The following is a 15,803-nucleotide window of genomic DNA, read 5'->3' as shown; positions in this document are numbered from 1 at the left end:
CCTCAACAGACCCACAGATGACACCATCTCTATTGCACTCCACACTGCCCTTTCCCACCTGGACAAGAGGAACACCTATGTGAGAATGCTGTTCATTGACTACAGCTCAGTGTTCAACACCATGGTGTGAAACATGATCAAAAGCTTTTAAAAAAACAACGTTATTTAACTAGGCAAGAACAAATTATTAGTTACAATGACGGCCTACCCTGTGCACTGCCCTATGGGACTCCCAATCACAGCTGGTTGTGATAAACCTGGAATTCAACCTGTAGTCTGTAGTGACTCCTCTTGCACTGAGATTCAGTGCCTTAGACTGCTGCGCCACTCAGGAGCCCACACTGCATTGGTGTTGGGATAAATGCTCTGACTCTGTAGTTAATATATACATTTTTAAAATGTAACTTTTATTTAACTAGGCAGGTCAATTAAGAACAAATTCTTATTTACAATGACAGCCCTACATTGGCCAATTGTGCACCATCCTATGGAACTCCCAATCATGGCCGGTTGTAATACAGCCTGCATTCGAACCAGGGTGTCTGTATTGACGCCTCTAGCACTGAGATGCAGTGCCTTAGACCGCTGCGACGTGCATCAATCACTACTTCGCGGTCTTGTTTGAGTAGACAGATTTTGGGCAGAGTGAACCCTCTCGCTTCGCGTCTTCCTCTCTGTCGCGAATCAGCTGATCAGGAACTCACCAAACTGTAGTAAACGTGACAGTACGATGGGAATTGGCTATATCAAATCGAGTTTTGCCATGTTTGGGATGTTAAGAACATCTGTATTCTTCGCTTTTTGTAATTCAGTCATGCTCGGAGTCGACAACTAATAGATTCGTGGACAAAAGAAAACGGGTAGGTGTAACATTTTCTCCTGTAGCTTCCTGATATATAGATACATCTTTAAATTATTTTCCATTTTCGGCATGCTACTATTTTCTGCCGTGCTAGCAGATACATTTGCGAATCAAAGTAAAAAAGAAGGCAAATGCTACACTGGGAGTGTGATGGTCAGCTGAGCTCGAGCTCCATGGTTGGTGATTATGACATATTTAGTTTTTTCATAATTAGATGTTTTCCCATATTTATCCATTAAAATTGAAATACCTTAATATGAGTAGTCGCACAAGCAAAAACACTGTGGGAAATGTGAGAGGAATACCATTGTTCGTCAAGTGTATTTGACCCATGCTGCAGTCAACAAAAATATATATCAACTAGCTATGTTTATCTTCATTCTGCATTTCAATACGTCCTTATGGTGCTTTTGAATTCCCTGTCTGTTTAGGTTCACTTCATGGTAATGCCCTCCCCTCTCGTGCCATAAGCTCCAAAACAGAACTGTTCCTAGAACGCGGCCAGTCTAATGTTAGACAGAGGCCCTCAGTCATAGGTGTTGACATGGTATGTAGTTAGCTGATAGTCTCGAAAACACAATCTTAAATAGCTGCAGGTTCTGGGAAAAAAAGGAGCCAGACCTTCCTTGCCTGTTTCACCCAATTTTCTTTAACTGCCACCTAACCTCACACAAGTGCATTCATTATGTGAGGCTTCATTTTCAGGCTGTATACTAGAGGTTAGAAGTACTGAAGACGGGATGGTTTGTTACTGTCTTGACTCTAGACACTGGAAGCTATTTTACAACTGTCAGTCAAAGCCTTTCTTTGATTGTGCAAAAATGCTTTTGCTTTACAAAATGTTTTTTTTATATTGCCAAGCTTACTTAATTATGAACACTGAAACACCCATGTAATCACCAATTGTGACTGTCTGTTTTTCCTTGTCATAGATGCTTATTTTGAGGTTTTTTTTCAGTTAAAAACAAACTCTTATTTACAACGACGGCCTACACCGGCCAAACCCGGGCCAATTGTGTGCCGCCCTATATGACTCGAAGTCACGGCCGGTTGTGATACTGCCTGGATTCGAACCAGGGTGTCTATAGTGACGCATCTAGCACTGTGATGCAGTGCCCTAGACTGCTGTGCCACTCAGGAGAGTGGTTGGGTTAAATGCGGAAGACACATTTCCGTTGAATGCATTCACTTGTACAACTGACTAGGTATCCCCCTTTCCCTTCCTTCCTATTTGGTTCCTGGATGTGGACACTGAAAATACACTTTCTCTGGCTTTGTTTGAAGTGTCGAGCATTGAGGTGCCGGCCAGCGCAGTGCAGGAATGGATCCTCTGGGAGCACGCTCTCAGTTTGTGGAGGTCCAGACTCTGTCCACCTGGGAGTGGCAGCCAGACCCTGAGGGAGAGGAGAAGGAGTACAACTTCAGCCAGCAGGCCTTCCTATCCCCCTTCCCCTACAGAGAGGACATCAACAGGAAAATAGTGCTCTAGTGAGTCGCACACATACACACTGGACCTCTGTCTCTAGTACCACTTCTATCTCTTGGTCTCTCTCTTTTGTTCTCTTGCTTTCTCTTTTTTTCCCCTCCATCTCAGGGGTTCTCTCCTTTTCTCTCACAATCGTTATTGTCAAACTCATATCAAATGCGTTTGTTGATGGCTATAAGGTCTCAAAGTGTAGCCCTGGCTCATTGCACCACTGTGGATCATTGCACCACTGTGGATCACCCCCCTCAATAAACACACTCTCTTTCTCTCTCCCACTCCCATCATTCTAGCCTCTACCTTATAAATCCGCTTTGTTGTGGAGGCTGAGCACATGATGTGTTCAGAGGTTCCACTGGTAGGAGTCTCTCAGTAAGACATTTGTACCCAGGCTGCCCCAATCCCTCCTCACATTCCTGCTGCAGTTAAAGGAACAGATCTCTGGGCTGAACTTGGGCCTATTTACACAGATCTTAGGAAAAGCACTTTTCTGCTCCTGTTTTGACTTAATTTCCAGGAGTTGACACAGTGTCTTGATTGACTTGCACTCCCTTTGAGCAAGGATCACCACAAGTGTCACTTGCTTAAAACGTTAAAGGTCAACTGCCCTTGAAAACCAATTTCTTTTGAAAATGGCCTATGTGGCATCAATATAAGTCAGAAACATGTATTATAGTATCTCAATTGACTACAAAGTGTAAATATAATAATTTTGGTCATAAAGTCACTTGTCCAAAACAGAGTTTGGTAAGTGACTGCATCATTACTTGAGGGATTGGATTACAATAATGTAAAAAATTAATGCCCCCTCTTGCCTATTAACACTTGGTGGCACTGTTTTCACGGGAAAGAATGGGTGAGAGAGTTGTGGCCCAGTGCCCTGGGTGGGTGGAGACATCTCCTTAGGATGACTAATTGAATAGTCGAAAATGAGCAAACCCCGCCCAAAACAAATTTCCCAGAAGACACTGTAGCTTGATGTGCACTGCAAATATTGATTGGGAAATAGCTCCTCTAGTGAAAATGGGCTTCTGTGTAACAATCAGATGGGTTTGTCAAATGTGAGACTGTGCCTGGTGTTGTTGCTGAGAGTTGGTTACACTAGCTATTCGCTAGCATGATCAAATAATGTAGCTAGCAAGGCGTTATAGAACAAGTGTCACATGAAACACATTCCAGACACTGGTTCTTGCTGTCTCGGCATAACTGTGATTTGACAGAGAGTATTGATGAAAAACGAGGCTGTGCACTTCTCCTTTAACCACAAGTGTGTACAAGGCCTAAGATACTTTGCTCATTCAAGTAGCACTGCATTGAAGTAGCACTGCAGTAATTTGCCAAGGAAGTGAGGACGCAATTATGATTTTTCCATAGCTTGTTTTGCTACCTCAAGCATTTTAGTGAAGTGAAACAGCCGTGTTTCACCGTAAACTTGATTGTGTGCTTTGCTTGTGAATACAAAAACCTAAGTAGCACAGTTGCCTTCTGATTTGATGTCCAAAGTAAAGGTTTTTGAAGTTTCATTCTTTTTCATAGTAATTGAGATGAGTCTCTCCAACCTGGTTCCTGGAGAGCTACAGGCTTGTAGGTTTTTGCTTCAGCCCAATTTTAACTAACCTGATTCAGCTTATCAACAAGCTAATCATTAGAATCAGGTGTGCTAGATTAGGGTTGGAGTGAACCTACAGGACTAGCTCTTCAGGAACAGGGTTGGCTAGCCCTGCCTTAGGATGTCATATGACCCAGTACCGTCACGCTGCTTGAGTAGTTACCCTTATGCAGCTGGACAAAGCCCTATGGGCAGGATTCTCACTTTAAACACACATGTAGGCTAACTTAAACTGTTGTGTTATATAGGCTGCATTTACACAGGCAGACCAAATCTGATATTTTTTTTAGTAATTTGTCTTTTTACCAATCAGATCAGCTCTGGAAAAATATCTGTGAAAAGATCTGATGTGATTGGTGAAAATATTAATTATTGGGAAAAAATATCAGAATTGGGCTGCCTGTGTAAATGCAGCCATTGATGTATTTATTGGGATCCCTGTTAGCTGCTGCCATGGGAGCGGCTACTCTTCCTGGTGTCCAAACAGGAATAAATCAATACATCATTGTAAAATAATAGCCTACATCCTAAATAAAACAATACATCATACAATATTAGTGTGTGTAGAGTTTGTTGGAATGTGTGTGTGTGTCTCGTCACAGTCCATGTTCCGTGAGGTGTTTTTTAAAATCAGATTTTACTGCTAGCATGTTCAGTGCTTCAACATGTCTATACCTCTCTCAAAGACAAGAAGTGATGCAGTCAATTTCTTGATACGAAACACTTAGGGCTGTGGCGGTCATGACATTTTGTCAGCCGGTGATTTTCAAGCGAATAACTGCCGGTCTCATGGTAATTGACCGTTAATTGGCATGAACACATTTAGCATCTCCTGGCTTCCACGCATGGCCTACAAGCCATTGATGCAGACCTTTGGAACATCTATGTTTTAAAAAGTGTAATAAATCCATGTAATATAGCCTACACTTTCACAATAAATCCATTATTTATTTTAGACAGTCGCACACTCCATATATAAACTCCCAGTAATTTATTTACCCAATAAATTACTGGGAGTTTATATATGGAGTGTGCAACTCTCTATATCTTAGTTTATTTGCCGTTAGTCAACACCTCCAAACAAAATAATTTTTCTGGGTTTGCGCCAGCTCATGTTTTTTATTAGACCGTTATGAAGAAAATGTAGTCTATTTCAGAAGAACAGAAAAGCATACTCTATTGTCCTTATGTTAATATGGCTATGGGCAACACTAGTTCATTTAGTAGACAAGATTTGCTTAGAATTCTGTGGCATTTTATAGTATGAAATAGAGGCCGACCGATTATGATTTTTCAACGCCGATACCGATTTATTGGAGGACCAAAAAAAGCCGATATCGGCCAATTTATTTTTATTTATTTGTAATAATGACAATTACAACAAAATAAGTGTTCATTCAGTATTAACTTAATATAATACATAAATAAAATCAATTTAGCCTCAAATAAATAATGAAACATGTTCAATTTGGTTTAAATAATGCAAAAACAAAGTGTTGGAGAAGAAAGTAAAAGTGCAATATGTGCCATGTAAGAAAGCTAACATTTAAGTTCCTTGCTCAGAACATGAGAACATATGAAAGCTGGTGGTTCCTTTTAACATGTCTTCAATATTCCCAGGAAAGAAGTTTTAGGTTGTAGTTATTATAGGACTATTTCTCTCTATACTGTTTGTATTTCATATACCTTTTGACTATTGGATGTTCTTATAGGCACTATAGTATTGCCAGTGTAACAGTATAGCTTCCGTCCCTCTTCTCGCCCCTACCTGCGACAACAGCCACCCTCGAAGCATCGTTACCCATCGCTCCACAAAAGCGATGGGTAATGGCCCTTGCAGAGCAAGTGGAACAACTACTTCAAAGTCTCAGAGCGAGTGACGTCACGGATTGAAACGCTATTAGCGGTCACCCCGCTAACTAGCTGGCCATTTCACATCGGTTACACCAGCCTAATCTCGGGAGTTGATAGGCTTGAAGTCATAAACGGCTCAATGCTTGAAGCACAGCAAAAAGCTGCTGGCAAATGCAGGAAAGTGCTGTTTGAATGAATACTTACGAGCCTGCTGCTGCCTACCACCGCACAGTCAGACTGCTATATCAAATCATAGACTTAGAATTAACATAATAACACACAAATACAAGCCGTAGGTCATTAATATGGTAAAATCCGGAAACTATCATTTTGAAAAGAAAATGTTTATTCTTTCAGTGAAATATGGAACCGTTCTGTATTTTATCTAACGGGTGGCATCCCTAACTCTAAATAGTGCTGTTACATTGCACAACCTTCAATGTTATGTCATGTCATAATTATGTACAATTCTGGAAAATTAATTACGGTCTTTGATAGGAAGAAATGGTCTTCACACAGTTCGAAACGAGCCAGGTGGCCCAAACTGCGGCATATACCCTGACTCTGCTTGCACGGAACCCAAGAGAAGTGACACAATTTCCCTAGTTAAAATAAATTAATGTTAGCAGGCAGGTACACAAGTAGTTCTTATTTGAAAAAATCTTTGATACACATTACCTATAAAGAAATGTAATGTATACATTATACTGAATTGACTGCCAATATACTCAGCATACTACTTCAGTGCGTCTTTGTGTACGGACAGGTAGACCAGATGGCAACATCAATGAGGCTGCCACACTCCCCTTGAAGAAGAGTGGCGGTAGACTAGAGTGAGGGGACAATGGACCATAACTTGGACTATGGGGAACCACAAGAGGTGGTGTTCTTTGAGAACTACAAGCCTCCCTCTCGGGACGCTATCACCCTACCCAACTATCTTATAACATAATATTAACTAAATATGCAGGTTTTAAAAATATATACTTGTGTATTGATTTTAAGAAAGGCATTGATGTTTATGGTTAGGTACACATTGGTGCAACGACAGTGATTTTTTTTCGCGAATGTGCTTGTTAAATCACCCGTTTGGCGAAGTAGGCTGTGATTCAATGATAAATGAACAGGCACCGCATCGATTATATGCAACGCAGGACGAGCTAGATAAACTAGTAATATCATCAACCATGTGTAGTTAACTAGCGATTATGTTAAGATTGTTTTTATAAGTTTAATGCTAGCTAGCAACTTACCTTGGCTTCTTGCTACACTCGCGTAACAGGCAGTCATCCTGCCACACAGTCTCCTTGTGGAGTGCAATGTAATCGGCCACAATCGGTGCCCAAAAATGCCAATTACCGATTGTTATATGAACTTGAACTCGGCCCTGATTTATCGGTTGACCTCTAGTATGAAGAATACAATTGAACATAGCTAAATAGTAAGGACATTTTCCCTAAATGATTTGAAGGAGTGCTTAACAAAGAAACAGGTACTCCTATATGCTTAATTTAGAGCTATTTATGTAGCTTTAGGGCTATATGTTTAATTTTGAATACATTCAAGGGCTGCATGATGCGACTCTAATGATGATTTGAAAGAAGTTGCATGAAAGGTATGAGCTCTGCTTTGTTTTCTTTGTGCAGGCTGTACACACTTGCACAATATTTGACAAGCACTTGATAATGCCTCTTTTTCCTGGCGGCATCCCATTTGTGTGGTAGTAATGCCGCCTAAAAAAAACCCACATGCCTTTTGCAGCCAGTGGCCGTTGTGCCCTTAGGCTGAATATAATCATTAAAATTCCCTTCTCCCAGCTGCATGCTCCGATGCACCTCACTCGCATGGCTCTCCGTCACATGATCGGGTCTTTCTCACAGGCTACAAGTGAAGACCAACATATCGGGGACGCAACTGCGCACGTCCTTAACCAATTCCGAGGCGCATATTAAAGATATTGGAAGAACTGTCCAATTTCACTTTGTCAGCCAACAAGATGAGTAGGCCTAATGAACAGCAAAAGCACTAGAATATGTCGGTCTACTATCCCCTATAGTACAAAAGTTGTCCTATTCTATCTAGAAAGAAATATTCCAAACATGTTGTGGGATGAGATGAAGCCCAAATTAATACAACCACTAGCATCAAAAAAAAAAAAAAAAAAAATAATTATCTTCCCCAAACTTAACTCAAGCGCTGCTAATGTATGGCAGTTAGGCTCTGCACCCGTTGTAAAACAGATTCATGTGCTTAATTTTAAGAAGTTATTTGGCCACTTTAACAAACCTTAACAAAACAGATACGCCTATGGGCTAGGCTACATGAGGTGTGCGACTATGAGTTGAATTCTACAATGTAGAAAATAATAAAATAAAGAAAAACCCTTGAATGAGTAGGTGTGTCCAAACTTTTGACTGGTACTGTATGTTTTTCCAGCAGTTTCGATAATGTCAAAAGCTGCACTTAAGTCTAACAAAACGGCTCCCACAATCACCTTCTTAATTTCTATGCATTTTGCAATGGCTAATGCTGTGTTCTTTTGCCCAAACATATTATTATTTTTGGGATTATTATTGTTGTAGGCATGACGTGCCAACAACAATCTTGTCAATGAAAAAGTAATACAAGTAGTTGGCAATATCAGCGGGAATATGGGTCAAAGTTAGCCTTTTTGCCCAAAATTGTATTGAAGGTAATCCAAAGCTTTCATTGTTTATATAACTTTGTTTCATAGTACAGTTTCTTCTTCTTTTTGATGTCAAAGGGAGATATGAGATGGAGCTTGAGCATGGCCAATACAGTTAAGACATCTGACCCTCTTTCATTCTGCTGTCATCTCTCAGTAATGGCAATGTTGCCCTGCTGAACTGCACAGCGATCGTAAACACGAGTAATGAGACTCTGACGGACAAGAACCCTATCTCTGAGAGCATCCACGCTTACGCTGGGCCTGAACTTCGAGACGAGATGCTCAAACTGAAAGGTAGGGGGCACCACTAACTCATCAGGTTAATGACAACATGCCTGGTTTGCGCTCAGTGTGCACGAAACTGATCAATCAGAATGCTTATTTTTGTTGTCCAATTAACTTCTGTTGGTTTGTCTCTACTGATCATGACCTTGTGTTAAGCTGGGAAAGTGAATGTCATGTGTTAACATAATGTGAGCACTGTGGAGACAACACATTACAGACAGGTTTTTATACAAATGCATATTTTAGAAAAGGAAAAAGTGTTGGTTTGTGTCCATTGTGTATTGTTGCTATGTAAATCCCCTTCTAGGCTGTGTTGAAGGTGAAGAATGTTCTCTTGGTGTGTTCTTTGTGGGATCTTGATATACTTGTATTACCGGTATGTATGTGTTTATCCACAGGATGTCGGACAGGCGAGGCAAAGATGACCAAAGGCTTTAACCTGGCGGCGCGCTTTATCATCCACACGGTGGGCCCCAAGTACAAAACCAAGTACAGGACAGCTGCTGAGAACTCTCTGTACAACTGCTATAGGAACGTCATGCAGCTCGCCAAGTAAGACATTAAAGATGCACTATGCAGAAATCGTTCTGCCATTTCCTGGTTGCAGAAATTCGAATAGTTTGCCTAATTTCAGTTTGTTACAAAACAAGCAAGTATAGTGTAGATAATCATTGTACCATCTAAACCACTGTGCAAGTTGATTAGGGATGTTGATTAGATCACAGCTTGTTTACATACGAGAGAAGTATTCTCTCCCCACAATACCACACAGGTGTGTGTGTAACGTGAGGTGCTCCCTTACAGCCTCATGCCTCTATACACAGGGCCTGAGTAGTCACTGAATGGTTTGATGAGCATGAAAACGATGTAAACCATATGCCATGGCCATCTCGGGCACCATGTTTCTCAAATCACTTTTTTGTCACATGCACTGAATACAGCAGGTGAAATGCTTACTTAACCAACAATGCATTTTTTTTTAAAGAAAATATTTGATATTATGTTATTTATTATTTTAAATGCAGAAGTTACACACAATAACATAACACCGCTATATACAGGGGGTACCAGTACTGAGTCATTGTGCAGGGGTACACGTGAGGTAATATGTGTGGTGTGTACTGCACTGTCAATTGAATGGGGTTTGTGGTGTGGCTACTGTTAGTATGTTTGAGCTGTTTGTGTCTGCAGAGAGCAGGCTATGGCATCTGTGGCCGTCTGTGTGGTCAGCACAACTAAGAGAGGATACCCACTGGAGGACGCCACACACATTGCCCTCAGTAAGACACGCACAGCACACACTCACACGCACAGCATACATTCACTAAGTTAATGATCTCTTATACATTAGCGGATAGTACACTGTCACAATTTCATGCAGTTAACTTGTGGCTGTCAACTATTGACACTGGCATGATGTTCAATAACTCATCCATGACCCCTGACCTATATGAAACATATGAAGGTGTGTGCAATAATAATTTATTGCATTTATATAGCACCTTTACAAATGCAGTAGGTGCTCAAAGTGCTTTACATTGTAAGGGGGAAACTCACCTATCCCACCACCAATGTTTAGCACCCACTTGGGTGATACAAAGCAACCGTTTTCTGCCAGTGCTCACTACACATCAGCTAGCATATCTGTTGTCTGTTACGGTGTGTATAACTGTGTGTTTGCAGGAACGGTCCGCAGGTTTCTGGAGAACTATGGAGAGAGCATAGAGACAGTGGTGTTCGCTGTGACAGACACAGAAGAGGTGTGTTCTTTTTTTCTTGCTTTACATGCTTGGTTTTACATGCTTAGGTTTGACATGCTTAGGTTTTACATGCTTAGGTTTGACATGCTTAGGTTTTACATGCTTAGGTTTTACATGCTTAGGTTTGACATGCTTAGGTTTGACATGCTTAGGTTTTACATGCTTAGGTTTTACATGCTTAGGTTTTACATGCTTAGGTTTGACATGCTTGGTTTGACATGCTTAGGTTTTACATGCATATAATTGCACTGGCTTAATTTTTTTTCTGGTGTGAAATTCAACTTAAGGGAATGTTTGGAGCATGAAATATTTAAGCTGTGTTTCGAAGGCGAAGTTTTCTTGTGATTACTCACTAATTTGTTTTTCATAGAGAACATTAAATATATCAAATATAACATGAATGTTTCAGTTTGAGGTAATTATTCATGTCGAAGATGGCAAACACACAAAAAGACAGTGTATTTCACCGATAAGAGGGAAAATGCACATAGTGATTAGAAACTGAGGATGTGTGTGTGAAGGTTTTTGTGTTAGAAAGCATGTGTGAGTGTGTGGCATCTAATATCTGTGTGGTTAACATCATTTTGTGTGTCACAGCCCACATACAGGAAACTGCTGCCTCTCTACTACCCTCGTTCTGAGGAAGAGGAGCGTGCCAGCCTGCCCCTAATCCCGACTGACATCGGGAACTCTGAAGGTGAGCCTGTAGTCCCAGAGAGACAGATCCGCATCGCCGAGAAACCAGGCTGTCTGGAAGGTAAGACTACATTTCCCACAACCCCCTAGATGTGACTCATCTCTGAGCTGTTGTGCATAGTGGTTTCAATAGGGTTACCCTAGCAACAACATCAGGGCCTGAAACAAACTTTTTGATCCACCAGCCACTGTGGCAGGTTGATAAAAAATGTTTTTTAAATCTACCAGCCAATCAGATTTTTTACCAGCCAAAATATTTTTTCAGACACAATTATACCATAAACAAAAAAACGGATGAGCATGCTTTGTAATGTTTCTAAAGCAACATATGTATTACTAGCAAGAAGTGATCTGGTATATTGCAACATTTTTACCCCAAAGATGTGACAAATGTTCAGCTGCTGTTTTAAGGGCAGGAGGTGACGGCACTTGGAGCGGCTGGAGTTGTCAGTGACAGTGTGACTTTGACATATGAGAATCTGACTGCTTCAGTAAAGACATGCTACTGTACTCAAACATTAAAAAACAATCTAGCTTGTGAACAAAACATTGTAAATAGCTAAGAAACACAAAGAAAAAACGCTCACTTTAGTAGACTTGAAAAAAATGAATCTTCACTTCAACCACAGTGCGCACAGCTCCCCAGCCAGGCAGTGTTTATGCACAATGCGCGAGGTAGGAGATATAGATAGAGATATATATATATATGATTAGGTACCAGCTATGAAACAAAAAGACAAACACTTCAAAAACAGCTACTGTAGAATTATTATTATTATTTTTGTTTTTAAAGCTCTAAATGTGCTCATGCTTGACTTCTAACTCTATTTTTATCTGCAAATACAAGTGAAATGCTCTCACTGTGGAGCCCTGACCACCTGCCAACGTAGCTGGTGAAATAAACATCTTATCCGCCAATTGCAAAATCTAGCCGCATTTGGCGGGTGTTGAGTTTAGGCCCTGAACACCACCCATTCCATGTAGGGGATGCATTGTATAAATACATGGTGATAATAGACCTGCCGCCACCGGCAGTTCTTCTCTAAGCAGCAGCTGTGTTTCCTGGAGTCTGAACAGCACAGTCCTGGCCAGTACTACCTGGTTTAAAACCAGGTCATTTGTATCCATGGAAACGCACTCAGTGGACATGGGAGAAGAATGCAGGATGATCTTTCATAGTCGAGTTAGTGGAACATCTCAGTCATACCCTCGGCCAGTGGTGGAACACACACTACACACAGACAGAGTGATGGCTCTTACATCGGTGTGGAAGGCATTAGGAGCCTAATTGTTAAATTAAACATGTCTTTCTGTTGGTTCATCTTTTCCACTGAGCGCTGCCCTGACAGGTGCTCTGATGGCAGAGAGGAGGATGTACAGGTAACTGGAAAAATAATGAAAACACTTGAGTAAATGAGGGATACAAAGTATATTGAAAGCAGGTGCTTCCACACAGGTGTGGTTCTGGAGCAATTAACATCCCATCATATTTAGGGTATGAAAATGCTAGGCAAGACATTATTTTGGCTACCATGGCTATGCCCCCATACACAGGGCATGAATGGTTTGATGAGCATGAAAACAATGTAAACCATATGTCATGGCCATCTCAGTCACCAGATGTCAACCAAATTGAACACTTATGGGATATTCTGGAGTGGCGCCTGAGACAGCGTTTTCCACCACCAACAAAACACCAAATGATGGAATATCTCATGGAAAAATGGTGTCACATCCCTCTAATATAGTTCCAGATGCTTGTAGAATCTATGCCAAGGTGCGTTGAAGCTGTTCTGGCTCGTAGTGGCCCAATGCCCTGTTAAGACACTTTATGTTGGTGTTTCCTTCATTTTGGCAGTTACCGGTATGTCTTCAATAAAGGAATGCAGAATCCCTCTTGTGTTCAGATATTTTCTTGAATGTTGAAAAGGTTTCTCATCCCGTAAGGTTGTTTTAGTTGTCTAGATGTGTGTATGCTTTTATGCCTTAATATTGCCTCTCCTTGGATGACTGTTGTCCATATGGGGCTCAGCCCTAGATTAAAAACTCCAGACCTAGAGGTGTGAGTCAGTCCCAACGACAACAAACACTGGAATAAACACACACACACACACAGACTTTTCAGAGCAATGGTTTCAAAATATGATATTTGTTGATATAACAATTAGGGAGAGTGTATTTTCTTTTAGAGTTGAGTCACTTTCATAGATTGTTGTATCTGTGTGTGTGTGCTGTGTAGTTGACTCTGAGGCGGAGACTCTAGACTCAGACCTGGGCCAGGTGGGGACTCATGCGTTTTCCCGGATGGAGGGAGACGTGGACAAACAGCGCAAACTAATCCTGCAGGGCCAGCTGTCTGATGCAACCATGCAGAAACAGCACCAGAGAAAGTGTGTTACACAACTTGTACACTACATCCCTACCATGCATCCTATACCCTAGTTTTACCAACATTTACAGTACACCCTAAGCCAGTACAGTGTTTCTGTAATGTGTTATAACCTCTCCTATCGTTGCAGTTATAACCGCTGGTTATGTCGAGCCAGAGCAGAGGACTTGTCTGACATAGCAGCACTGAAAGCCTTATATCAAACTGGTGAGTTCAGTGTGTGTCTGTATGTGAAATCCTTTTTCCAGCTCATTGAACACAGCATCCGGGGGTGAAATAATCTGTTTTATAATTTCTTTCTCAGGATAAAAAATGACCAGTAATGAAACAGCCTCTGTTGTCATGGCAGGACATCTTTCACTCCTTCTCTTGCTTTCTCTTTCCTCAAACTCGTTAATTTAGTTAGTTGGATTGCTTTTTATACTTTTTCAGCCATAGATATAATATAGTGAGGCTCATGACACCCTCCTTTTTCACTGAATGTAATTGTTCCATGTCTCCTCTAGGAGGCAGTGTAGTAATACTGGCAGGCTGCTGGGCTTATCTTTTAGTGGTGTGTGTTTCCACAGGTGTTGACATGTGTGGCAGGACAGTGATGGTTCTTGTGGGCAGAAATATTCCTGTCACCCTCATCGCCATGGAAAAGGTACCAGGCTTCATTTGGAGGCAACATCATGAACATCACCGTTTTAGTTGCACAATAGAAAATACATCAATATTGTTGCTCTGTGAACAAACCTTGACCTCTCCACCATGTGTGTATTACTTCACTACAGGCCCTGCTGTACTTCATCCATGTCATGGACCACATCACAGTGAAGGAGTATGTGATGGTTTACTTTCACACTCTGACCGGAGAACACAACCATCTGGACTCTGAATTCCTTAAGAAGCTTCATGAGATTGTAGACACCAAGTAAGAGGCACACCACATATTTTACTGATTTAGTGAAGAGAGAGAGAACTGAAGTCTAGAGACAATTGCAGACTGTTGGTTACCAGATACGACAAGTGAATCAAATCTGAATGCGTAAGATGAAACCGTTCTCCCTGTGAATGGGGATTTACTGTGAAATTGTTCTGGGGTCTTTAACCCCTATGAACTATCAGCTGTAGTTCTTCAGAGCGTACAGTTGGCTCATCCTCCAGTAATAGTTGATTTTCACTGACCAGTTCTGGCTTATCACCTTTTTGTGTAGCATCTATTTGCATTGACGCCCCCCCTCCCTTTTGTTTTTACACGGCTGTTTCTCGCTGTTTATTATCTATACATAGTCACTTTAGCCCTACCTACATGTACAAATTACCACTTTCCGAGAACTGAAAGGGGATAGCTTTTGGGTACACATACGTTTTGGAAACCTGGAGTCTGTTATGGAACGGCTTCCCAACGCTCTGAGAAGATTCCCAGAAAATTACATATTGGCGGTGACACAGCCCAAATCAAAGACACCAACATTACGAAAATATTTGCTCTTCTGGCCAACTCTACAAACTTCACTGATCAAACAGCTCGTTGCTGACAACAATCGGCCATGAATGAATTTCATGTGCAATTGAAGAAAATGGCATCAGGTTCTACGTGACTTCTAATCTCCCCTCTTCTGTTTCAAGATGTCACAGCACCATACATTTTAAGTTGGCAGTGCCAATGTCAACACTATACACCATAACCATGCGTACCCTCTGCTTTAGTACGTCTAAGACGAGGTGGACTACTAAATACTTTTTTCCCTGTCTACGGACACATTCACACTGCACTAGAGCTGAAAACCAGAAGCCTTCTCACCTCAACCCCACAGCCATAGATAAGGCAGCACCACCCACAGTACTCCAACTTCTCAGCAGTGGTCGTACTACACAACTTCCTCTTTCGTGAACAATTTCAGATTAGTCTTTGAAGCTAGTTGTTATAGTCATTGAGAGATTCTACAATCGACTGTATTTAAAAAAAAAATCTGTCTCTAACCAGAATAGAAAGAGTGGGAGGTCCCAGAACACAACTGAGCAAGAGGACAAGTACATTAGTGTGTCTAGTTTGAGAAACGGAGGCCTCACAAGTCCTCAACTGGCAGCTTCATTAAATAGTACCCGCAAAACACCAGTCTCAACGTCAACAGTGAGGACTGAGTTCCTTTTTGGAAATTGATCGAGCCAGCTGCCCATCTCTGTTCTA

General features: G+C 41.3%; 1 protein-coding gene across 2 annotated transcripts in view; it reads left to right on the top strand.

Annotated features, from left to right (window-relative positions):
* The first annotated feature begins 620 nt into the window (after positions 1-620).
* LOC110501663 (ganglioside-induced differentiation-associated protein 2) overlaps positions 621-15,803 on the top strand; it is a 37,510-nt gene continuing 22,327 nt past the window's right edge. The window contains exons 1-11 of one of the 2 annotated variants that reach the window (XM_036959017.1): positions 621-860; positions 2,147-2,350; positions 8,652-8,791; positions 9,181-9,334; positions 9,974-10,062; positions 10,466-10,542; positions 11,140-11,299; positions 13,478-13,628; positions 13,758-13,834; positions 14,197-14,273; positions 14,404-14,543. In XM_036959017.1, the coding sequence (XP_036814912.1) occupies positions 2,184-2,350; positions 8,652-8,791; positions 9,181-9,334; positions 9,974-10,062; positions 10,466-10,542; positions 11,140-11,299; positions 13,478-13,628; positions 13,758-13,834; positions 14,197-14,273; positions 14,404-14,543 (1,232 nt within the window). In that variant the 5' untranslated portion in view covers positions 621-860; positions 2,147-2,183. The remainder of the gene's footprint in view (positions 861-2,146; positions 2,351-8,651; positions 8,792-9,180; positions 9,335-9,973; positions 10,063-10,465; positions 10,543-11,139; positions 11,300-13,477; positions 13,629-13,757; positions 13,835-14,196; positions 14,274-14,403; positions 14,544-15,803) is intronic. The other variant, XM_021579372.2, reaches the window with a different exon arrangement.

The sequence above is a fragment of the Oncorhynchus mykiss genome, chromosome 22 (assembly GCF_013265735.2).
Source record: "Oncorhynchus mykiss isolate Arlee chromosome 22, USDA_OmykA_1.1, whole genome shotgun sequence".
In the NCBI taxonomy this organism is placed as follows: domain Eukaryota; kingdom Metazoa; phylum Chordata; class Actinopteri; order Salmoniformes; family Salmonidae; genus Oncorhynchus; species Oncorhynchus mykiss.
Note: the sequence above shows the minus strand (reverse complement) of the source record. Positions and strands in the feature narration are given on the sequence as shown.